This window comes from Carcharodon carcharias, chromosome 13 (assembly GCF_017639515.1).
Source record: "Carcharodon carcharias isolate sCarCar2 chromosome 13, sCarCar2.pri, whole genome shotgun sequence".
Taxonomy (NCBI): Eukaryota; Metazoa; Chordata; class Chondrichthyes; order Lamniformes; family Lamnidae; genus Carcharodon; species Carcharodon carcharias.
In genome coordinates, this window is record NC_054479.1 from 38,049,813 (window position 1) to 38,075,939 (window position 26,127).

The window sequence follows — 26,127 nt, forward strand, 5'->3', positions numbered from 1 at the left end:
GTGCCAGCAAATTGACATGGCGGCAGGTGACACGTATCTGTGTGCCCATCCACCTCTGTACTGCTTCTCATATGAGAATGAAAATTCTACCCAAAATCCTTATAAAGTCCAAATCTCTCTAAATCCTTGCTTGCTTTCTAAAATGGAATAAAAACAAAAGCCTGTTGTTTGACAAATGATCCTACTAATTGAGCCAATTTTCCTATTCCCAATGTTCCATGTGAGTTTATCGAGCTAGCATGACAAAGGATGGTCCAGTACATAGGATTGGGTTTTATGGTGGCATACCACTGGGCTAAAAACCCACATCAACAGTCAGCAGAACCCAGGGCCGCATCTGCCCACCCCAGACCTGCTGACCAATCAGAGGACTGGCAGCGTAGCACCACCAGGACGTGTGCCCTCACAATGAGGAAATTGTGGTTTGAGGTGCCGGTCCTGGCAAGGTGGTTGGTGAGGGCAGGTGCACTGTTGCTGTGGGGGTTGCCATTGCTGCTGGTGGAGACCCCTCCTTGTGCCAAAGAGTGCTTGAAAAGAAGGGCTGCCTCACCCTGGAGCCCACTGGGAGGCCACCAGTGTTCATCTGCTGATCTCCCCACGTAGAAGAGGCTCCCCGACCCCGGCTGCTGATTAAATGTCAGCAGAGCTGGAAGAGGCTCTCAATTGTAACTTGGGTGGCTCATTTGGAGTCTGGACACAATGACCATCTGCCACTTTTCCACTGCTGCCAAAATGGCATGGTGATGGGCATGCCACACCTTGTCTTCTGTGCCATTTTAAAAGCCCCCCTGCTTCCCAGCATGTCCCCAAATTAGTGGTAAAATCCTGCGTGTAATGTCAGCTCTCTGCCATGATACATATTCCTGGCTGATCAGGCATTGTGGGTGGAGGGTAGTCTCACTTTATACAGTCGGGAACATTTGAATGATGTGTGAGTGCCATTTGGAGCCTGCCTTCCTTTCTCTACCCTTTATGATCTGCCCATGGCTACTGAAATCAATACCCAATAGAACTGGGCATCAGAATTCTGGGGCATTGAGCAGCACAGGTAAGCACAGGTAAAGGGCCAAAAGGATAATACATTTTTGCAACATTTAGGCTAATTGTAGCCATTCATAAATTTCTTTGCTATCTTTTCCACCTGGCATTTAGGTTACTGTGAGCTCTGTGCCAACAGTTTATATGTTTTTTTGTCTGCAGCACCATTACCTGAAATCAATGGGAATACCTAATGGTTCATCTGGATATCGAAAGAACATTTTCAACTTGCAAATCAGGGATTCACCTTGATGCAAACATAGCTAATCTTTTAGCTTACCTGGAAAAACTCAGCAGGTCTGGCAGTATCGGCGGAGAAGAAAAGAGTTGACGTTTCGAGTCCTCATGACCCTTCAACCAAACTGAGTGAATCCAAGAAAGGGGTGAAATATAAGCTGGTTTAAGGTGTGTGTGTGGGGGGTCGGATTTGGGTGGGGGGAGAGAAGTGGAGGGGGTTGGTGTGGTTGTAGGGACAAACAAGCAGTCATAGAAGCAGATCATCAAAAGATGTCACAGACAATCTGTTGTCCCTACAACCACACCAACCCCCTCCACTTCTCTCCCCCCACCCAACACCAAACCCCCCCAACCCCCGGCCCCACACACACACACCTTAAACCAGCTTATATTTCACCCCTTTCTTGGATTCACTCAGCTCGGTCGAAGGGTCATGAGGACTCGAAACGTCGACTCTTTTCTTCTCCGCCGATGTTGCCAGACCTGCTGAGTTTTTCCAGGTAATTCTGTTTTTGTTTTGGATTTCCAGCATCCGCAGTTTTTTTGTTTTTATTTTTGTTTTTAATCTTTTAGCTTCTTTGAAACTATGTTTAAAAAAGAAATGATCAAATCTTGCATCCTGAAGCCCATGAATAAAATGAAGAAAGGTTTGTTAAAAAAAAATGGAGAATTCATCTAAATTTGTAGCTGTTTCATAATTGGTTTGCTGGCAAACATTCAATTTGACTTGTGATTTTATGTTTCTGTCAAATTAATCACCAACAATTGACAATCATTTTTGCCAAGCCACATGTTTTCTTAGCAAATTCATGTTGAGCAGTGCACTTATAGATTTCAGAAAGCTTAAATGATGGCTCATTTATAGCTAATGGAACACTGTAGAACAGATCACCTACAAAACATATCAAAAACCTCAGAATTTAGCGAATGCAAATTCCTGAAGCCAAGCTCCTCCTTTGCTGAGTTTAAGGTGATTAGTTGCCCACTTAGTCTGTGGAAACGACACTTCTTGGTAATGTGCAGCATAGTTTGTGTCTCTCTCTACAAGTGCATAAGGGTTTGTACAGAGTTCGCAATGGTGGAGGTTGGCTGCACAGGGGCCCTGGCCTGTCCTGAACCTGTTTAGCAAGGACTACTCACTGTAATAATTCAGAAACTGCCATTTGACAGATGGATTTTGTCACAAGGAACTTGTTGGTGACTTCCCATATTTCCCGTTCCTTGATCCAAACAATGTCTGCTGACAGATCATGCTCAGGAAGGTTGCATCATATGGGGTCCTCACTAGAAAGGAACTTTTCCTGTTAGATTGTATTGTGACTCTAACAGCTTTACAGAGGAGAACAGTTGACTGCAGGTGCATGGGATTCCTCCATCAGACCCAGATTTCAGAAACCAATCACATCAGAGACCCATGAAAATGTTGAGAAGATCAAAAAGCAAGGTAGAGGGATATAACATATGAACCTACATAGAAATTAGGAGCAGGAGTAGGCCACTCAGCCCTTCAAGCCTGCTCCGCCATTCAGTAAGGTCATGGCTGACCTGATTGTAACCACCTGCCCACCCCCGATAACCTTTCAACCCTTTGTTAATCAAGAATCTATCCAGCTTCTACCTTAAAAATATTCAAAGACCCTGCTTCCACTGCCTTTTGAGGAAGAATATTTCAAAGACTCCGAGAAAATTTCTCCTCATCTCTGTCTTAAATGAGTGACGCCCTAGTTCTAGATTCTCCCACAAGAGGAAGCATCCTCTTCACATCCACTCTGTCAAGACCCCTCAGGATCTTAAAGGTTTCAATCAATTCACCTCTAAACTCCAGTGGATACAAGCCTAGCCTGTCCAAGCTTTCTTCATAAGACAACCTGCCCGTTCTTGGTATTAGCTTAGTAAATCTTCTCTGAACTGCTTCTAATGCATTTACATCTTTCCTTAAATAAGGAGACCAATACCGTACACACTACTCTAGATGTGATCTCACCAGTACCGAATACAACTGAAGCATGACCTCCGTACATTTGTATTCACTTCCCCTCGCAATAAACAGTAACATTCTATATGCTTTCCTAATGACTTGCTGGACATGAATACTAGCTTTTTGTGATTCATGCACTAGGACACCCAGATCCCTCTGAATCTCAGAGCTCTGCAATCTCTCACCATTTAGATTATATGCTTCTTTTCTACTCTTCCTGCCAAAATGGACAATTTTACATTTGCCCACATTATACTTCATTTGCCAGATCTTTGTCCACTCACTTAACCTATCTATGTCAATTTGTAGCATCCTTACATCCTCTTCACAGCCTACTTTCCTAACTATCTTTCTGTCGTCAGAAAATTTAGCAACCATTTCTTCAATCCCTTCATCCAAGTCATTTATGTAAATTGTAAAAAATTAGGCCCCAGCACAGATCCCACGGCACACCAGTCATCACATTGCCAGAAAAATACCCATTTATGGCTACCCTCTTTTCTGTTAGCTATCTAATCTTCTATCCATGCCAATATATTACCCCCTGCACCATGAGCTTTTATTTTCTGCAATAACCTCTAATGTGGCACTTGATCAAATGCCTTCTGGAAATCTAAGTACAGTAGATCCACTGGCTCCCCTTTGTCCACAGCACATATGACTCCTTCAAAGAACTGCAATTAATTGGTTAAGCATTATTTCCCTTTCACAAAACCTTGTTGACTCTGCCTGATTCGCCAAACTTTTCTAATTGCCCTGCTATAACATCTTTAATAATGGTTTCTAACATTTTCCCTATGACAGATGTTAAGCTAACTGGCCTGCAGTTTCTTGCTTTCTGTCTTCCTTCCTTTTTGAATAAAAGAGTTACATTTTCTATTTTCCAATGTATTGAAATCTTCTTCAAATCTAGGGAACTTTTGAAAATTAAAACCAACGGATCAGTTAATTCACTAGCCATTTCTTTCAAGATGAAGTTCATTAGGACCTGGGGATTTGCCAGCCTGCAGCTCCAGCAGTTTGCACAATACCACTTCTCCAGTGATTGTAATTTTCCTGAGTTCCTCCCTTCCTTCCATTTCCTGATTTACAACTATTTCTGGAATGTTAGCTGTATCCAGTATAGTGAAAACCAAAGCAAAATACCTGTTCAATTCATCTGCCATCTCCTTACTTCCATTATTAATTCCCAGACTCACTTTCTATAGTATTTACACTCACTTTATTAACTCAATTCTTATTTAAATATCTATAGAAACTCTTACTATCCATCTTTATATTTCCAGACAGTTTTCTCTCGTACTCTAATCCCTCCTGATTAATCTTTTTGTCATTCTTTGCTGTTCTTTATATTCTGTCCAATCTTCTGACCATCCACCCATGAAACATTTCCAGGAACTGTATTCAAGGGCGGAATTTTAGAACTCCGTCGCAGAGGGGGTGGGGCTGTAAAATGTGGCACGCTGTTCAAAACTTCATTGACTCCAGCGGGAATAGAAAATCCCCTGGCAGGAGGGGCCATAATGTTCCGCCCCAAGTGTGCACTGGAATGAGGTACAGTCTTGTGATACAAAACACTTTGGGCTGAATTTTGCTGTCAGCGAGCAGGGGGCAGGGCCTGCTTGTCAACACGTAAAATGACACGGGATGACATCGGGGGGAACTTCTGACATCATCCCATCCCGTTTAAATTTTCAGGAAGGCGGGGGCATGGCCAAATTAGCTGGCAGGATGAGATTTCATGTAGGCATTTAAAAGGTTTAATAAACTTATAATGTAAATTATGAACATGTCCAATCTCATGTGACATTGTCACATGAGGGGGACATGTTAGGGAAATTTTTTTTTCATTTTCATATTTTTAGACGTGTAAGCGATCTCTCTGAGGCAGCACTTAGCCTCAGGGAGATGTGCACTCTTTCGTGCGCAAGCGTGAAAGAGCGCACTCTCACTTTTGGGGAATCCCCCCCTGCCCGCTTCCTGCCGGGCGTCACGCTGGTTAGGCCTTAATTGGCCTGCCCACGTAAAATGGTGATGGGGCCTGCTTCTCTGGCGGGGATCGGCTCCCCGCCCGCCAGAGATTGGGTCAGGCCCCCCTGCCAGGCAGGCAGAAAATTCTGACCTATATCTTTTACCCGGCCTGTATTGGCAAAGGTGCAGGGCACATTTTCTGTGGGCTAGAAATTAGTAGCCAAATGCTGTGTACAATTGTGCGATTCTGTATGTGTTGTTACTTGGAAAAAATGATCATATGTAAAACTTGCAACTAAATTTGGAACATTGACTTGTGCTAGTGTGTTGGTGTTTCTGCCTTAAAGATCAGAGACAAACTAAGTGCATAAGGTACTGATATAATGTTTTCCAACAAAAAATTCTGTTTTGCCACAAATGTGTTTTAGCCACAGGCACAAATTTTAGTCGAAGAATCCTTTCACATGTTCACACAATACAGGGTAAAACTAAAACAAAAATAAAAATAAAAATACCTGGTAAAACTCAGCAGGTCTGGCAGCATCTGCGGAGAGGAACACAGTTCCTAAAAGGTACTAGGTGCTATTTCCATTATTTTTAAATGCATTTCCATCCATTGTTTTATGTCTACCTTTTATCCTATTTCAATTCCTTCACCGCACCCCCACTAGGGCTATCTGTACCTTGCTTGTCCTGCTTTCTACCCTTAATTAGCACATTCCTTAGATAATATCACCAGCTTCAACACCTCTTTGTCCTTTTGTCTATGACATCTTTTGGTTATCTCCACCTATCACTGGCCCTCTATCCAGCTCTACTGGCCCCCCCCACCCCCACCCCTTAAACCAGCTTATATTTCACCTTATATTTAGTTCTGTTGAAGAGTCATATGGACTCGAAACATTAACTGTGTTCCTCTGCTGCCAGACCCACTGAGTTTTTCCAGGTATTTTTATTTTTATTTTTGTTTTAGATTTCCAGCATCTGCAGTTTTTTGCTTTTATCACAGGGTAAAACTATTTCACTATGTGTATTTATCTAATTAACATCTACCAACACTCATTATCCAAGGAAGTAAAGCACTCACAAAGTCACAAAATGCCTACACCCTCTGCTTTTCATCTTACCATATAATGCATAAAATGTTTAAAGTACACATGCATACTCCATGAAAATGAATATTGAGTATTAAGATCACGTGCCCAACAACAATGACTAATACTGTAATTCTAATAATATATAATAAAAACTGCTATTCACATAATCCCTTTCAAGTTCATATCATTATTTCCTCCACCTACTTTCTTAATACTTGCTGCAAAATATAGATTTTAAGACATACTAATGTACTCATTTTCCCATCCTATGTGTCATAATTTTGACAAAATGCTGACAGACTAGCTAGAACTCAATCTTCTATTAACAAGCTATAAAATTTGTACTGAGGTGCTATTAAACATTTTTTTGATTTTGCAATGAATATCGTGGAGGTTTTGAAATTTTCTGTATGAAGGTAGAGTGATATCAAAAATTAAATTAAATTGCACCTGCTGAGGATTGAATGAGATGATGAAGGGCTAAATGGAAACCTGAAATACTGGCGTTCTCTGAATTGTAATCCTGTGTTGTACTATGTGAGATTTCTCAAAAGAAAAAGCTATACAGATCCTGTTTTATACATTCCTACCACACTGCAATGCTTATCTTCTCTTTGGTATAATTAGTACCACAATCAATATTATCTCAAACCCTGTCAGCTATATTTATTAAAGCAGTGCTTCTGCGTGTAAATGATGATTTGGTCAGTCCCATTTTGTGGAACTATGAATTCTTGTCTTACTGCCAAAGCTGATTGCGGTGTACTCTGAGAGATAAAAGACAAAAGAACTTTCATTGATCCAAATAATATTAAGTGCATCAACAGTACACATTAGGGAGGATTGAGTACACACTAAACAAGTCAATGCATGCATTACTGATAATTATACAATTAGAACTCACTTCAAGCAAACTGGGCTGGTGAAACTGCTGTAACAATAGTAACAGCAGTTTTGAAAAAAATATCAAAATAATTGGATGTAAAGTGCTGAGAGGATCATAATGTGCTTTATAAGGCAAGTTCTTTATTCTTCAGATCAAGTATTCAACTTGAATAGGCAGACTGAGAAATGCTTTAAACTGGTTGTTCAAGAAACATGCATGCTCGTTTAATTTTATGTTCCTAAATTCTTTCTGTATTGTAGGTAGAGTCATCTCCATGAATCTGTGGCTGGAGGTGTAACACAGAAGATATACCAACTACGAATATGTATTGTAGGCATAATAGCCCCTCCCCACTCCACTTTTTTTTAATATCAACAGTGCTCCTTTAACAAAAACAAAAATTCCTAGAAAAACTCAGCAGGTCTGGCAGCATCTGCGGAGAGGAGCACAGTTAATGTTTTGAGTCCGCATGACTCTTCAACAGAACTAAGGAAAAATAGAAAAGAGGTAAAATATAAGCTGGTTTAAGAGGGTGGGGGTGGGTCTAGAAGAGCTGGATAGAGGGCCAGTGATAGGTGGAGATAACCAAAAGATGTCACAGACAAAAGGACAAAGAGGTGTTGAAGATGGTGATATTATCTAAAGGAACGTGCTAATTAAGGGTAGAATGCAGAACGAGCAAGGTACAGATAGCCCTAGTGGGGGTGGGGTAGGGTGAAGGAATCGAAAAAGGCTACAAGATACAGATAAAACGATGGATGGAAATACATTTAAAAATAATGGAAATAGGTGGGAAAAGAAAAATCTGTATAAATTATTGGAAAAAACAAAAAGGGGGAAAACTGGAAAGGGGGTGGGGATGGAGGAGAGAGTTCATGGTCTAAAATTGTAGAACTCAATATTCAGTCCGGAAGGCTGAAAAGTGCCTAGTCGGAAGATGAGGTGCTGTTCCTCCAGTTGGCGTTGAGTTTCACTAGAACAATGCAACAAGCCAAGGACGGACATGTGGGCATGATAGCAGGGTGGAGTGTTGAAATGGCAAGCGACAGGGAGGTCTGAGTCATGTTTGCGGACAGACTGAAGGTGTTCTGCAAAGCGGTCACCCAGTCTGCGTTTGGTCTCTCCAATATAGAGGAAACCGCACTGGGAGCAACGAATGCAGTAGACTAAGTTGAGGGAAGTGCAAGTGAAATGCTGCTTCACTTGAAAGGAGTGTTTGGGCCCTTGGACGGTGAGGAGAGGGGAAGTAAAGAGGCAGGTGTTGCACCTTCTGCGGTTGCATGGGAAGGTGCCGTGGGAGGGGGTTGAGGAGTAGAGGGTGATGGAGGAGTGGACCAGGGTGTGCCAGAGGGAACAATCCCTATGGAATGCTGCCAGGGGGGGTGAAGGGAAGATGTGTTTGGTGGTGGCATCATGCTGGAATTGGCTGAAATGGTGGAGGATGATCCTTTCAATGCGTAGGCTGGTGGGGTGATAAGTAAGTACAAGGGGGACCCTATCATGTTTCTGGGAGGGAGAAGAAGGTGTGAGAGTGGATGCGTGGGAGATGGGCCGGACACAGATGAAGGCCCTGTCAACCATCGTGGGTGGAAAACCTCGGTTAAGGAAGAAGGAGAACATGTCAGAGGAACTGTTTTTGAAAGTGGCATCATCAGAACAGATGCGATGGAGGCGAAGGAACTGGGAGAATGGGATGGAGGAAGCGGGGTGTGAGGAGCTATAGTCGAGTTAGCTGTGGGAGTCGGTGGGCTTGTAATGGATATTGGTGGACAGTCTATCACCAGAAATTGAGACAGAGAGGTTGAGGAAGGGAAGGGAAGTGTCAGAGATGGACCATGCGAAAATGATGGAGGGGTGGAAATTGGAAGCAAAATTATTAAATTTTCCAGGTCCAGTCAAGAGCATGAAGCAGCACTGAAGTAATCATCGATGTTCCGGAGAAAGAGTTGTGGAAGGGGGCCAGAGTAGGATTGGAACAAGGAATGTTCCACATACCCCATAAAGAGACAGGCATAGCTGGGGCCCATGCGGGTACCCATAGCCACACCTTTTATTTGGAGGAAGAGAGAGGAGTTTAAGGAGTAATTGTTCAGTGTGAGAACAAGGTCAGCCAGATGGAGGAGAGTAGTGGTGGATGGGGATTGGTTGGGCCTCTGTTCGAGGAAGAAGCGGAGAGCCATCAGATCGTCCCAGTGGGGGATGGAGGTGTGGAGGGATTGGACGTCCAGGTTGGGGCCAGGGAACTAGAAATTGTTGATATGATGTAGGGTGTCAGAGGAATCATGGATGTAGGTGGGAAGGGAATGGACAAGGGGAGAGAGAATGGAATCAAGATATCAAGAAATGAGTTCCGTGGGGCAGGAACAGGCTGACACGATCAGTCTGCCGGGACAGTCCTGTTTGTGGATTTTGGGTAGGAGGTAGAAGCGGGCCGTCCGAGGTTGGGAGACTATCAGGTTGGAAGCTGTAGGAGGAAGATCTCCAGAGGAGATGAGGTCAGTAACAGTCCTGGAAACAATGGCTTGATGTTCAGTGGTGGGGTCATGGTCCAGGGAGAGGTAGGAGGAGGTGTCTGCGAGTTGATGCTCAGCCTCTGCAAGGTAGAGGTCAGTGTGCCAGACAACAACAGCACCACCCTTGTCAGCGGGTTTGATGACAATGTCAGGGTTGGATCTGAGAGAACAGAGTGCAGCAAGTTCAGAGAGAGACAGGTTAGAATGGGTGAGAGGAGCAGAGAAATTGAGACGACTAATGTCACGCCGACAGTTCTCAGTGAAAAGATCAAGAGAAGGTAAGAATCCAGAGGGTGGGGTCCAGGTGGAGGGAGAATATTGGATGTGGATAAAAGGATCCGTTGAATGTGGAGAGGACTCCTGCCCAAAGAAGTGAGCACGAAGACGAAGGCAGCGGAAGAAGAGTTCAGCATCGTGCCATCTGAAATTCATTGAGATGAAGGTGTAAGGGTATGAAACTAAGTCCTTTGCTGAGCACTGAACGTTCAGCGTCGGAGAGGTGAAGGTCAGGGGGTATGGTGAATACACGGCCGGGGCTGGGATTGGAAGATGGGATGGGGACAAAGTGACAGGCAAGGGTGGAGGGTCCTGGATGGGTGTTGGTGTCGATGAGTTGTTGGAGCTTGTGTTCCTTCGCACCTGAAAGAAAGTTTCTTGTTGAGGCGTCAGATGAGAAGAGGAATAAAATGAAACTGGGGGCAGAGGTGTTGACGGTGGTGATATTATCTAAAGGAATGTGCTAATTAAGGGTAGAAAGCAGGCCAAGCAAGGCACAGATAGCCCTAGTGGTGGTGGGGTGGGGTGAAGGAATTGAAAAAGGCTAAAAGGTAGAGATACATCGTTCCTTCACCACCCCCACCCCCCACCCCCGGCGGCATTCCGTAGGGATTGTTCCCTCCGTGACACCCTGGTCCACTCCTCCATCACCCCATACACCTCAACCCCCTCCCACAGCACCTTCCCATGCAACCGCAGAAGGTGCAACACCTGCCCCTTTTCTTCCCCTCTCATCACCATCCAAGGGCCCAAACACTCCTTTCAAGTGAAGCAGCATTTCACTTGCACTTCCCTCAACTTAGTCTACTGCATTCGTTTCTCCCAATGCGGTTTACTGCATTCATTGCTCCCAATGCGGTTTCCTCTACATTGGATAGACCAAACACAGACTGGGTGACTGCTTTGCAGAATACCTTCGGTCTGTCTGCAAGCATTACCCAGACCTCCCTGTCGCTTGCCATTTCAACACTACCCCCTGTTCTCATGCCCACATGTCCGTCCTTGGCTTGCTACAATGTTCCAGTGAAGCTCAACGCAAACTGGAGGAACAGCACCTCATCTTCCGACTCAGCACTTTACAGCCTTCCGGACTGAATATTGAGTTCAACAATTTTAGACCATGAACTGTCTCCTCCATCTCCACCCCCTTTCCAATTTTCCCCCTCCTTTTAGTTTTTCCAATAATTTATGTAGATTTTTCTTTTCCCAACTATTTCCATTATTTTTAAATGTATTTTCATCCATTGTTTTATCTCTACCTTTTAGCCTTTTTCAATTCCTTCACCCTACCCCACCCCGCACCCACTAGGGCTATCTGTGCCCTGCTCGTCCTGCTTTCTACCTTTAATTAGCACATTTCTTTGGATAATATCACCACCTTCAACACCTCTTTGTCCTTTTGTCTGTGACATCCTTTGGTTATCTCCACCTATCACTGGCCCTCTATCCAGCTCTTCTTGTCCCACCTCCACCCCCTTAAGCCAGCTTATATTTCACCTCTTTTCTATTTTTCCTTAGTTCTGTTGAAGACTCATGTGCATTCGAAACGTTAACTGCGCTCCTCTCCGCAGATGCTGCCAGACCTGCTGAGTTTTTCCAGGTATTTTTGTTTTGGATTTCCAGCATCCGCAGTTTTTTGCTTTTATCATAGTGCTCCTTTAATACCTGTCTCATTGAAAGTCCTTCTGCTAAGTTTCCTTGTTTGCTTAATAAAGGCGGGTCCAATTTGTACACAAAGAGTGAAGCTACCCCTGCCCAAACCCACTCCGCTCAACCTTATGCTAAAGTGAAGAATCAGCCAATTTATATATTTAGATATTTGGAACTGGGGCTATGCTTACTTGTCTGCACTGACTGCTCCACCTCATTGGTGGTCAATGAATGTGACCACCACTGACCACTGTCAAATTTTTGCTACAGGGTTAATTTTATTCAGGGCCACGGGCAATCTGTGCAATATTAGCTAGGCACCAGCAAGGGTGTTTATTTATTGCCAGGTCACTTGTCTGCTTACAGAAGAGTGGACAGACTAATTATATTTGGCTTCACAGCAAAGTAACAGCAAGATAAAACCATCCATCTTATGGGGTTCTTGACTTCCTTAAAGTTCATGGCAATTGATTGCAGCTACATTTGCTTTGCATGCTCCCACAGAATAGGTCCAGCTTCTGGTTGACAAATCTAGGCCCTGCACTACAGATAATGAATCAAGCAATAGGGACCTATCAGGAGTCAAGATTCATTTAGCGGCATGAGAGTCAACAGTGCCGAGAGTTATCAACACCGCTGTCGAGATAGACAGTAGTGATGATGATATTCCCTGATGAGAGTGAAGGATGCAAATACAGTCAGGGTAAATGTTGTCCAGATATCTTAATTGTCATTTGCAAATAGTCTTCAAGAGCTAAAATGAAAGCATGTGATGGCTGTGACTTCATATTTTCTTCTCCTTAGAAGAAAAATTCTGCACGCCTCCATACAAGTGAGTGGCTGGCAGTAAGGCAAAAGGTGCATGTGACTTGGGCGCTGACATCAACTTCCCAGTCTAAGGAGCAGGTGGAAGAAGCGGATAGTCCCTTCGGGTCATAGGAGATGCCTGAGCCACCTCTGACCCAATCACAGCTTCGAAAGAGGGATAAGAAAAATCAGGAGGTTAAGAGGAGATGGCATCCCTGTGCCAGAAAGTTAAGAGCCTGGAGGAAGAAAGGACAGCCCTGTGCCAGAGGGTGGACCTGCTGGAGACTCAGAATGTAAAGCTACAAAATGAAATGGTGGCAGTCTCAGAATTGGGTAACTTATTTTTTTGTATATTACTTACACCTCCTTCTGTGGCTAAAGCAGCATCGAATGGGAAACAGATGCATAAATTTGTGTTGACCCAATGACCTCCTAGAACGTTACTAATGATTTTTCATCATGCAGCACGTGTGTCAGTGGCAGCAACAGCTTGAGCACCAACAGCATTGAAGAAGAGTCACTCCCAAATGCTTCCAAGCCTTGGAGACACAGCTGTCGACCTGTACACCCCAACTGATGGCAAGGTAATTAATCTTAAATGATTTTCAGAGCATTGGCTGAATTATGGCTACAAATGCTTGTAGAACTAGATCAATACTACAGACTTGCATAGTGCCAATTCACTACTGAACCTTAACTAATCAATTTCAATATGTGATATTTTTCTTTCGATATTGATCTGTCCCTGATTTTACTTACAGGTGCAATTATTGGGTGGGATCAAGATCCTGGAGTGATTCTGGAATTCTGCTCACAGCCAAAGGACGAATACTTCATTTGCTAAGTGCCTGGCTGTTGGTATCTGGGGCCCCAACACGCTCCAGGAGAGGTTGGTTTGCGGGAAAGCATGCCAATGGTTTGTTAACAATGGGGTGTTGCTTTCACCAATAAAGTTGAATATTGTCAATTATTGTCACCTTCTTTGTGTCTCTGATCTACTTTTTATTTCACTCACTTGCCTGTCATTGGATGTCCATTTTAAAGGCAAAAGTAAATCCTTGACTTCTCTCTACCCACCAGCATGCTTCATCCACCACCTCTGGACCAATATGAAAAAAGAGGTCAAAAAGATGAACAACTACATTACCAATAAAATACAAGAACTTCACAAAAAACGAAGCTTTCTGGAGATGAATTGGTTGTATGTAAAATTTGTAAAGAAAGTTTAATGTAACTTTTGGTTTAATTGTGTTTTACCAATAAAAGTTTGAAACTTACAGCTACATTCAGTGCCTTTCAGCTTCTTCACTAGTTTTACATAATTGCACACATCATCATGCAAATGCACAAGGCCTTTATAGGGGTGGGTTATCCCACTACCGGGAAAAGCAAGAAAAAAAAAATAGCCGCCAGCTTTTTTTCAACCAAAAAAGCTGACCAGTGATAACTGTTCCCAACTGGTAACAGCCATCCAGTCAGCAGCCAGCGCCTGCTGGTTTCAACTGGGAGAAAGCCAACTGCCTAGCAACCAGGCCTGTTTCCCACATCTTCCCTTCACCCCCCCAGCAGCATTCCGCAGGGATCGTTCCCTCTGGGACACCCTGGTCCACTCCTCCATCACCCTCTACACCTCAACCCCCTCCCACAGCACCTTCCCATGCAACTGCAGAAGGTGCAACACTTGCCCCTTTACTTCCCCTCTCCTCACCGTCCAAGGGCCCAAACACTGCTTTCAAGTGAAGCAGCATTTCACTTGCACTTCCCTCAATTTAGTCTACTGCATTCGTTGCTCCCAATGCGGTTCCCTCTACATTGGAGAGACCAAACGCAGACTGGGTGACCGCTTTGCAGAACTCCTTCAGTCTGTCCGCAAGCATGACCCAGACCTCCCTGTCGTTTGCCATTTCAACACTCCACCCTGCTCTCATGCCCACATGTCCGTCCTTGCCTTGCTGCATTGTTCCAGTGAAGCTCAATGCAAACTGGAGGAACAGCACCTCATCTTCCGACTAGGTACTTTACAGCCTTCCGGACTGAATATTGAGTTCAACAATTTTAGACCATGAACTCTCTCCTCCATCCCCACTCCCTTTCCAATTTCCCCACCCCCTTTTTTTCCAATAATTTATATAGATTTTTCTTTTCCCACCTACTTCCATTTTTTTTAAATAAATTTCCATCCATTGTTTTATCTATACCTTTTAGCCTTTTTTGATTCCTTCCTTCCCCCCACCCCACCCCACACCACCCCACACCACCCCACACCACACCCACTAGGGCTATCTGTACCTTGCATGTCCTGCTTTCTACCCTTAATTAGCACATTCCTTAGATAATATCATCACCTTCAACACCTCTTTGTCCTTCTGTCTGTGACATCTTTTGGTTATCTCCACCTATCACTGGCCCTCTATCCATCTCTACTTGTTCCCCCCCCCACCCCCCTTAAACCAGCTTATATTTCTCCTTTCTTCTATTTTTACTTAGTTCTGTTGAAGGGTCATGCGGACTCGAAAAGTTAACTGTGCTCCTCTCCGCAGATGCTGCCAGACCTGCTGAGTTTTTCCAGGTATTTTTATTTTTGATTTTGTTTTTGTTTTGTTTCGCAGTGGTCCCATTTCACAGTTGGCACCTGTTTCAGCTGGGCTGGTTAGACTGTTTTTTCCCTGGGACATTTTCTTCCTCTCAATATCATTTTAGAGCATTTTCTCAGCTTGCCTTATTCAAGTTGAATACTTGGTCTGAAAAGGAAAGAACTTGCCTTTATATAGCACAGATAATAATATTCTCTAAGAACTTTGCATCCAATTAATTATTTTTTTCAACTGCAGTTACTATGAACACATATAGGCAGCTTCACCAATTATTATGGAACCTTAGCAATGTTCCATAAATAGCAAATAAGATAAATGACCAGTTAATCTGTTTTTGGAGGTGTTGCTTATGAAGAATGTTGGCACTGAGTTATTGAAATTTTAAAGCCAGGAACCTGAAACAGCTCCAGAGTTTCCAGAGGAGGCTAAAAGAAGCTTTGTCTAGTGAAAGAAGTCCATTTTGTTATTGACAGACTTCTTTAAATTGTACAATTGTGCAAAAACGCCTAAGAAGTCTTTTCACTAAATTTCTTGGGCAGGGCAGATTGTAAACGATTTATTGTTGATGTTGACCATGCGGCACCGGAACTCATTCTGCGGCCCCCGATTCCAGTCGGAATCATTTGCAAGGTGCCAGCGGATACTTCCGGTGGGGACATGTGTGCGAAATGAAAAAAGTGGAAGACGTTTGAGCGCAGCCTGAAATCGAGGGAGTCAATCGGTAATCGAGGAAAGGCTGTGAGTTCGCTCTACAACTGGACCGGGGGAAATTTTTATGATTAAATTGATTGCGAGCTTCGTCCCTGTAATTGCCCCTACTTCACCCCTCAGTTGTCCCTGTAATTGCCCCTACTTCACCCCTCAGTTGTTCCTGTAATTGTCCCTTTGAATGTCTTTTCATCTCTGTTTCACCCCTGTGAGTGGCCCTGTTTCACTCATTGCTTTCCCATTTCAATGCCCCTATTTTGCCCCCCAACTTCTTCAATGTTCTCCCCCCCCACGTTGTCCCCTGTGAATGCCCCCCACCCTTCCATTTCATTCCCCACTGCCCTGTTAGCCCCCCCCCCTCCCCCCCCTTCTCTAGATATCAGATGTTTGTCTCTCTGTTGCAGGTTGGAAATTTGAGAATGGGTAGACTGCGGAAAAGACACAACTGGAAAGCACGACTTCAAGTCAAGTCTGTAGAAAACTCTTCAGAACGATCCAGCAATGAAGTTAAAGTTAAGATTGAACTGGAAGGTGTGCATAAAAATTACTTTACTCAACCCTTCTTCAACCGTTACTCAACCCTAACTTCACCTGAATGCTTTCAATTTGATCTGTAGCCTGTGCAAAAAAAACAGAATTAAATCCCACTGCAGCCTGCTGCCTCAGAAAAATCATTTTTGTTGGTTTGACCCTTATTAATTTGTTGTCTAATATGGTAGGTACATTAAATTCTGGATCCCAAGAATAAGGTAAGCTGGTACATTTCAATATTTGTATCACAGTCTTTACAGTTATATCAATACTGACTGTCTCCAGCACTTATTCTAGGATAAACCTAGTATAGCCAATCTCACCGTAGGAAAAGTAATGAGTGTAATCTGACATAGAAGTGTGTACAATTTATGGCATAGAAGAGTATTCTGCGATAATTATGGGTGATTTTATGCAGCCATTCTCCATTTAAGTAGTACTCGGCTCTTTTGTTCTTCCAGCTAAAATGAAAAACTTCACATTTTCCCACATTAAACTCCATTTGCTAGATCTTTGCCTACTCACTCAACCTGTCTATATCCATCTGCAATCTCCGCATGTCCTCTTCACAACATACTTTCCTGTCTTTGTGTCATCTGCAAATTTAGCTACCATGTCTTCACTAATGGCTTGGATGAAGGGACTGAACTGATGGTAGATAAATTGCCAGTGACACCAAGATAGGTAGGAAAATAAGTTGTCAAGAGGAAGTGGAGAGTCTGCAAAGGCAGGTTAATGAGTGGGCAAAATTTGGCAGACGGAGTATAATGTGGGAAATGTGAACTTGCCCACTTTGATAAGAAGCATGGAAAAGCAGTGTATTTTTTAAATGGAGAGAGATTGCAGAACTTGGTGGTACAGAGGGATCTGGGTGTCTTGGTACATGAATCCCAAAAAGTTACTATGCAGGTACTTAAGAAGGCAAATTGAATGTTGGCATTTATTGCAAGAGGGAATGGAATATAAAAATAGGGAAGTTTAATTGCAACTGTACAGGGCCTTGGCGAGACCACATCTGGAGTACTGTGTACAGTTTTGGTCTTTTTTGAATAAAATATATCATTGTGTTAGAAGCAGTTCAGAGAAGGTTCACTCAACTCATTCCTGGGCTGAAGCGTTTATCCTATGAAGAAAGGCTGGGCCTGTATCAGTTGGAGTTTCGTTGAATGAGAGCTGATCTTATTAAAACATAAGATCCTGAGGGAACTTGATAGGGTAGCACCGGGAGAATGTTTCAACTTGGAGAGTTTAGAACTATGGAAGATAGTTTAAGAACAGGAGGTCTACCTTTTAAGACAGAGATGAGGACAATTTTTTTCTCTCAGAGATCATTAGTATGTGGAATACTCTTCCCCAGAAAGCAGTGGAGGCTGGGTCAATGAATATATTCAAGGCAGAGTTAGACAGATTTTTGATAGACAAGGAGTCAAGAATTATGGGAGCAGAGGGGAAAGTAAAGCTTAGACCACAACCAAATCAGCCATGATCTTATTGAACAGTGGAGCAGGCCCGAAAGGCTGAATGGCCTACTCCTGCTCCTAAGTCCTACATTCCATTCAGCCCATCGTGCTTGTGCCTGCTGAAAAAGAGCGATCCAGCCTAATCCCATTCTCCAGTACTTTGTCCATACTCCAGCAACGTTACAGGACTGCAAATGCACATCCAGGCATTTTTTAAATGCAATGAGAGTTTCTGCCTCTACCATCCTTTCAAGCATTGAATTCCATACCCCCACCTCTCTGTGGTGCCCACTGGTTATTGACTTCTTTGTTCAGGGAAATAGATTTTCCTATGCACTATACCTAGGCCCTCTATAATATTGTGCACCTCAATTAATTTTCGCTTCAGCATTCTCTAAATATCAAGATATGGTTGGGGGGAGTTACCACATCATTTGTGTGTGCGTGGCATACACTGAATTTCATTTAATGTTATGGATGAGAAAGTGGAAAAAACAAGTGGATGATCGAACATCCTTTGCAATTCTTGACTAAAGCTTCAAGAAGTTAAAAGTAACTTTGTGAACAAAGAATTGTTTTGTAGTGAATGCTAGAAAGATCAGCTGAGAAATCACATGGTACATCTCTGTTCATGTAATGAAATAACATGTCTATGCATAATAATGTCTGAGTTACAAGAGATAAGTGTTGTAATTTGTTTTATTTTGCAAATAACCACTGGTTGTTTTCTGTATCTCCATTACTGTCTTGATGTTGAACAAATTTGAATGAAGTTTTAAAATCACTTGCTCTGTTGCAGAGGGAGTCACACTAAAGGGTATTGATGAGAGTAATGCACTAGTTCTGCCAGCAAAAAGGGGAAAAAGAAAACAAGTGATTGAAGATGCTGGAAAATCAAAGCAACCTCTGAGCAAGAAGCAGAGGAAACAGCTGGAAAAAATACTAGAACAAAAAGAAAAGAAAACTCAGGTGAACTATGAAGCTCATTTATAAACACTGATGTATAAAGGCAAAGCCCAGTTTAAATAATGTGTTTTAACACTGGTATAACTTTAAATTTGCACGTTTTTGATTTTTGATAGATTGTTTATAATAATGTTTATGGATTCTGAAGGAGCTTGATAGGGTGGATGCCGTGAGATTGTTTCGCTGGTTGGGGAATCTAAAACACAGGAGCACAGTCTTGGAATAGGGGCCAAAAAATAAAAACAAAAAACTGTGGATGCTGGAAATCTAAAACAAAAACAGAATTACCTGGAAAAACTCAGCAGGTCTGGCAGCATCGGCGGAGAAGGAAAGAGTTGACGTTTCGAGTCCTCATGACCCTTCAACAGAACTGGAAGGGTCATGAGGACTCAATGTCAACTCTTTTCTTCTCCGCCGATGCTGCCAGACCTGCTGAGTTTTTCCAGCTAATTCTGTTTTTGGTTTGGAATAGGGGCCAATCATTTAGGACTGTGAGCAGAAATTACTTCATTCAAAGGGTTGTCAATCTTTGGAATTCCCAACCTTAGAGGGTTGTAGATGCTCCATCATTGAATACATTCAAAACTGGGATGGACAGATTTTTGATCTCTCAGGGAATCAAAGAATATGAGAAGCGGACAGGAAAGTGGAGTTGAAACCTAAGATCAGCCATGACCATGTTGAATGGTGGAGCAGGCTAAATGGATTGTGGGTCTACTCCTGCTCCTATTTCTTGTGTCCTTGTGAAACCAGTGCTGATTGAAAATGCTGAGTCTTTGAAAGTGCGCCTAGCTGATTTAGTACCTGCATATTGCGGATGCCCAATGACTTGTCTGATTTTCACATGTAACATGAATGTCTGGTGGCATTGTGAGGCCTCAAGGCCAACCAAGGCATACGTATTTGCAATAAAAACAGAAAGCGCTGGAAAACCTTCGCACGTCTGGCAGCATCTATGGCGAGAGAAACAAGAGTTAATGTTTTGAGTCCAATATGACTCTCCTTTGAAACTGTTCCAAGTTTTTCCAGCACTTTCTGTTTTTATTTCAGATCTACAGTATTTTGCTTTTATTATACATATTTGCAAGCCAGACAAAGGGACTAGAATAGTCAACCTTAACAAACACGACGATATTGACAAAATGCACACTGTTCTTAATGGCAGATCCAAATTTGTATCTGTTGGAGCTCCTGTCAAGGATGACTGCATACCCCTGTTTGAAAGCAGGTTACAAAAATGTTTGTTGACTTGCATAAGAGTAACGAGCTGCTTGGCGGAGTATACGATGGGCTTCATTCTCATGATTCACTGTGTCCAAGTATGTACGGGACTGCCTGAGACACACAATAGTGATGTCCCATTACGCCCTATCTTAGTTGTGAGTGATTCTGTACAACATGAATTGGCCAAATGGTTGAGCGAGTTGCTACAACTAGTTCTGAGTGAGTACTTCACATACGTGGTGAAAGATTGCTTCACTCTCGCAAAGATTATGCTCATATCGACAACAATCCTGTGCCTATGTGCTCGTTTGACATTGCGAGCCTATTCACGAATGTGCTGCTTAAGGAAGCTGCAGGCATTTACGCCATGTCACTATACCATGGCATCTAGATGTGCCGCCATGTTCTGAATCGGCATTCATAGAACATTTGAACTTAGCAACTCATGCAGTTGAATTTAGCGTTAATGACTATATTTGCCCAAATAGATGATGTTGCCATGGGGTTCCCTCTAGGGCCAGTTCACGCTAATGTTTTCATTGGTTTTCATGAGAAACACATTTTCAATGGAATGGCCCCTATCCCTTGCATATTTCCAATACGTAAATGATGTGTTGCTATATTTGAATCTGCAACTGCATGTAAGAACTTCCTTAGACACTTTAATGCACTCCATCCCGTGCTCAAATTCACCTTAACATGCTAGTTGAGAAGTCTGCTAATAGGTGCTTTATTACTATCTACTGCAAACTTACATTCACTGGTCAATTTACAAATTGGGATTCCTACAGCTCTCAGCATTGCAAATTGGCCTTATTGGCAATTTTGTAAGTAGAGCCCAAGCCATTTGCTCACTGTGCAAGCTTGAAACCAAAATAGGTGCATCACAGCTATCTTGCATGATAATGGCTACCTCGCTAGCTGTATATCGTGCATACTCACAAATGGGCTTAAGGCCGTCACTTTCAGACCTGAAAAATGCCCAGTCTACCTCAAATTACCCTGGAAGGGTGAAGTATCTGAAAAATTTGAGCAACAGGTAAAGCTAGACATTTCATGCTGCTACTATGCAGTGGCAGCACGAGCAGTGTTTTCCACTAACAGAATGCTGACGTCAGGCCAAAAAGGTGTTCTGCTCACCACACAAATGAGTATTGTGGCATATGAGTTTCATTGTCAGTGCAATGCCAGGTACAAGGGCCGTACATCCCAATGACTGGCGGATCGTATCAAACAGCACGCCCCTTGGGCTGTTCGCAGTATGCAGAGTATTGACTATACTCAACCAACCTGTGCTTGCAAAACTCAGAACATAATGTCTGACGTTAGATGTAATTCTGCCATTGGGCAGCATGTGCTGAACAACCCTGAGCATGCTTAAGAGTTACACTAACAAAGGCTTGAAGATTTATCAGTCGGGCTCGCAATGTCACTCACTTACATTATTGAAATTATGTATATTCATATGCAGGGACCTGTCCTCTGCAGGAAAAAGGAATATGTGCAGACATTGCACCTGCTTTGAATAATCAAAAGCATGGGTGACAGTAGACCCGTGGTGTAATCACCATGGCAATGCCTTGACCAATCAGAGCCGACTTGGCAATTAATCAGCACCCTTTTTCTCGTGCAGTCTAAATTCTTGTTCTGTTTGAAATTTGGCATTCTTGCGTCTACGCTGATGAACACAAGGCGAAAGGATTTGACAGCATGTCTATTTTTTTCAGCAATAGTCAAGTTCTGTACTACTACTTGTAGTACAGAAGTGACTATTTGTAAGATTATTGGAAATGGACCCTAATTGTGCTTTGGCACAGACTAGAATTTTGTAGAAATTCAGCCCCAAAGTTCTATTTAAAAAAGCTCTTAAACTAACTGTCCAATAACATAGGTTTTTCTAAAATGGTAGAGTATTTATCTTTATAATGAAGTACTCAATACAAAAATAACATTAAAGAAACCTCTTGCTGATAGTAAAAAGAGATGGTCAGATAGAGTACAAAAGGTAACAAGGTTTTACCTGTCTTGCTTAATAAAATGTCCATGTTTTGTGTTGCTGTAAACCAATTAAATGATTTTTTTTCCCATTTTCTATCATAGAGAAAAGATATTCTGAATAAATTGGCAGAATGCCAGGTCTCAGATTCTGAGATGAAGCTTTTCTACACCACGTCAAAAATAGGCACTGGAAAACGCTTGTACCAGCCTAAACTGTATGTCATTTTCTTATCTTTCATCAAGAAAACAATTTGGTGAATTAGTGTCCCATGGTTATAATGTGCACTTAATGCTTTACAGTCACCTCAGGTTCACTACAGAAAGATTCTGATTGTTGTAAAGCTGGAGATTGTTGTTCATCTACGTCATGCTTGATATAGAATATATTTAAATTTCCAAAAATAATTCTGTATTTATTAATTTGTAAACTTAAGTTATAACCTGTTGTCAAACTTCTGCTAACATTTCTTGGTGAATGTTTCAATTGTGATTCAGAGAATTAAAGACCCAGAGTTTCTGCACTGGGTCGGAATTCCTATTTCCGACACAGATCAGACAAGAAGTTGCCCACTTATTTTCTTATGATTTTCCGGGCCCGTCTTCTGATGGAAGGTCCTTCCAAGCTCATGCAGTGCAGTATCCTCGCAGGAAGCAACAGGGAGAATTGTAAAAGTCGTGCCCCCTTTTTATGGCACTGGTTGCTGTATTGCTATAAGTAGAGAGTTTAAATGTCCCAAAACCAGTTTGAGAACTTATGGAGAGAATGTAAGTATATAAGATAAGTGGCGATAGGGTGGCATGTAAGTGGGTGAGAGGTAGGCTGGCAGGTGAGTGAGGGGCCGAAGGTTGGGGGTAGTCTGGTGGTTGGGTGGGGGTAGTTGGAGGGTCAGGAGGTAGTTGGGTGGAGGGGTGGCCAGGGAGTTAGTTGGGTTGGTGAGAACAGTAGTATAGTTACCCAGGAGTTAGAAGTGGTTTTAATCCTTCTAACATTTCCTAGGTAGCTATTAAGCCGGAATCATCCGAAGTCGCTGACTTTAAATTAGAGTTTTGGAGGGTTCCAGGCGTAGGATAATTGCTGATTGGAAGTCCAAACTTCCAGGGCAGTTTCCGTGTATTCAGTGCGTCAGGACTTCCAAGTGGGTATCTCTGGGGAACGACTATCCGATGGTTGGAAGTTTTTGGCCATAGTGTGTTATGGAAACTTCCAATTTGAGAGATGGTAGCTATAAAGAAACTGGCAAAAGCAGCATTTGTCATATGCACCATGTTCTGAGATGACAGGAGTGTTCATCCAGCTCGTCCTCACAGCACTGAATGCCATTTACTTTTGACAAACTATTTGTACTTTGATGTTATCAAAGGTTAGCTTGAGTGTCTGTTGTGATTGAAGCATTTTTATTTTGAGGATGAAAGTGGAAACAGTGGAGACCTAAGCACATTCATCCTACATGGGAGGTGGCTATTTTAGTTAAGGAAAAATATTTCAATTTTCATTTTCCCTTGACCTATTTTTTAGCCAAGATAATTCACAGGCGCTCTAAAATCAATGCCTATCCTGCAGCATGTAATGGATATCATATATTCAGTTGTTAAACAGTGCTCCAGGCATGAAGGGTGGCTGAATAACTTGGTGACAGTTTATCAGTTTTACACTTCCCAAGAGTAAAGGAAAATGTATTAATTAGTATTCGGTATTCACTTTTTGATTTGATAGAAAAGCTTGTCACCATTTTATATTTTAGGCCTGAACAGGAGGTTAACAGTGAGTGCAGAATCAGCAGTGTTAGCGGGGCCAATAGGAAAAGACACAGAAGAAACTCTGAGGTTGTGGAAGAAGCACCAGGGTCTGAAACTAGCACATCTTCAGACAGTTCGGATGAGGAAGAACAAGTGGACGATGCAAAGACTACGAAAAGTGACAGCACACGGTCAAGTGCAGGAGACAGGAATGTCAACAACAATGAACAAATTCAAAACTCCTCAAGCAGTGCAGAGGCAACGACTGAGAAACCATCAGCATTGGTGTCTATTAATAAGAAAACCAGTCAAAACCTGATGCAGCAGACTTCCTCAGAACCTGCCATTTTCATTCCTGTGGACAGAAGCCCAAAAATTCAGGTGCTCAATTGTGGTCAACTGTAAAATGTGTTATTTTCATTTAAAGTTTAAATTAGGTATCTTTTTGGGGTTATCAGTTAACATTGACTTCTGTCAGTATTCTCAAAATACAATTCTCATGTTACTGTAATTTCCCTATGATCAGTACCATACTGTGGATGATAGAAATCTTGTCATGAACCATCTTGTGTACATACAAATTACAGATTGGTTGTTAATGACTGAACTAATATGGGAACAACACAAACTCTACTAGTTATAGAGGAGATGGTACAACTTTTGGGTTCCCCGATATTTACGACAGTCGAAATATAACACATTGGTCAGAATGTTGTTTGTTTTTTTTAATGCTATTTGCCTTTGTTCCAGTGTTAAGTATTTCCACAGTAATTTCTAACCTTGATATTGCTGTGAGTATCAAATGGAATTGCATGAAATAAATTGTTTGAAAAAAGAAGAATTTACAGTAGTATGTTGTTTGCTCTTGGTACCCTCAATGCCAACTTGCAATCTTGTTAACATTTTAACATTGCCTATGCCATGAACATAGCTAGATTTGAATGAACCCAGGCAGTCTGACCTGAAACATTTGGCTCCAAATTACAAAGCTACAAATTTGTTCCTGGAGTTTTTGTCTATCAGTGAATTTCAACAACCTTTGATACAAGTCTCCTGAGTTGGGTCATCAATGGAGAGGGATGCAATGGAAAAAGTCCATTTATTAAAAATATTTCAGCAGATTCATTCCTACCCCTGTTTATGTTAATCTACTAGAGCTTTTATTAGCAGTTTATAATTGTGTCTATTAACCATCTTGAAAGGAGATGTTCTCTATTCTTCCAGGAAGCTCGTCTGCAGTTACCAATTCTAGCTGAAGAGCAAATTGTCATGGAGGCCATTAAACATAACCCTGTGGTAGTTGTTTGCGGTGAGACAGGCAGTGGTAAAACTACACAGGTGCCCCAGTTTCTCTACGAAGCTGGATATGCCAGGTATAATACACATGCTTAAAAATGAAATATCTACATGCCAATATGTCTAAAATGCATTCAGTGGTTTTAAGAAAACACATTTAGCATAGGGTATTTGGAAATTGTGTTTTTCCCATTTTGAATACTGATTGAAAACATTTTGTTTCTGTACAATCATCAAATTTTGCACTGCAAACCCCATACAATAGAAATTTATAGGAAATTCTTTTAGTTGAGTGTCTGTCCCCCTAATTAAGTATTTTCAATTATTCACAGGATAGGTGTCACTGGCAAGATTGGCACTTATCTTTGGCTGACCTTGAAAAGGTGTTAATAAGTTGCTTTTTTGAATACTATTGAGTTGGTTTGCTACACCATTTCAGAGGGCAATTAACAGTCAATCACATTGCTGAGGATCTAGAGTCACATCTAGGCGAGAAGGGATAAGGAGCGCAGGTTTCCTTCTCGAAAGGGTCCCACGGCTGATACTGGCTTTTTATTCCAGATTTATTTAATTAAATTTTCCCCAGCTGTCATGGTGAGATTTGAATTTATGGGCAGAATTTTACCTCCCGCAGCAGGCATCACGAGAGATGACATCAGGTGAACGTCCCAACGTAATTGCACACTCGCGTAATGTTTCACTCAGCAGCACGCTCAAAGTCAGAAGTGCACTCACTGACAAGAGGCCAATTAATCCCAATTAATGGTGCAATTGCCTCCAATTTTTCGTAGCCCGCCAACCTTACGGTTGGTGGATGGAGGAATCAGCCAGGCGGCTTTTACATTTTTCATCAAACCTCATCCAAGGGTGGGATGAAATCTCCATTATGAAATAAAATAAAAATAAATACCTGGACAGCATTTTGAGGTATATTTTCAGGTGCTTGATTGTGATGCATGAACATTTTTCTGCAGCTTTTAAAACCATTATTTCATCATTTGAATGTCTGTAGCTCCCTGAGGCAGCTGTCTGTCTTCAGGGAGCTTTCTCGCAGCGCTCATTCGCGCCTGCGATGACATCATTATCCACCCTCTTCCCGCCCCCACCCCGGCAGCACTGAGCTTTACAGCGTGCGTTTCATGCTGGCTGGCCATTAATTG

At 42.4% G+C, this 26,127-nt stretch overlaps 1 protein-coding gene across 2 annotated transcripts in view; it reads left to right on the forward strand.

Moving 5' to 3' along the window:
* The first annotated feature begins 15,674 nt into the window (after positions 1–15,674).
* dhx37 (DEAH (Asp-Glu-Ala-His) box polypeptide 37) overlaps positions 15,675–26,127 on the forward strand; it is a 37,127-nt gene continuing 26,674 nt past the window's right edge. For both annotated transcript variants that reach the window (XR_005944899.1, XM_041203153.1), the window contains exons 1-6: positions 15,675–15,785; positions 16,160–16,286; positions 18,546–18,715; positions 22,037–22,149; positions 23,677–24,052; positions 24,896–25,044. Coding sequence is in view for 1 of the 2 variants with exons in the window: in XM_041203153.1 (XP_041059087.1) it covers positions 16,175–16,286; positions 18,546–18,715; positions 22,037–22,149; positions 23,677–24,052; positions 24,896–25,044 (920 nt within the window). In the remaining variant the exon portion in view is untranslated. The remainder of the gene's footprint in view (positions 15,786–16,159; positions 16,287–18,545; positions 18,716–22,036; positions 22,150–23,676; positions 24,053–24,895; positions 25,045–26,127) is intronic.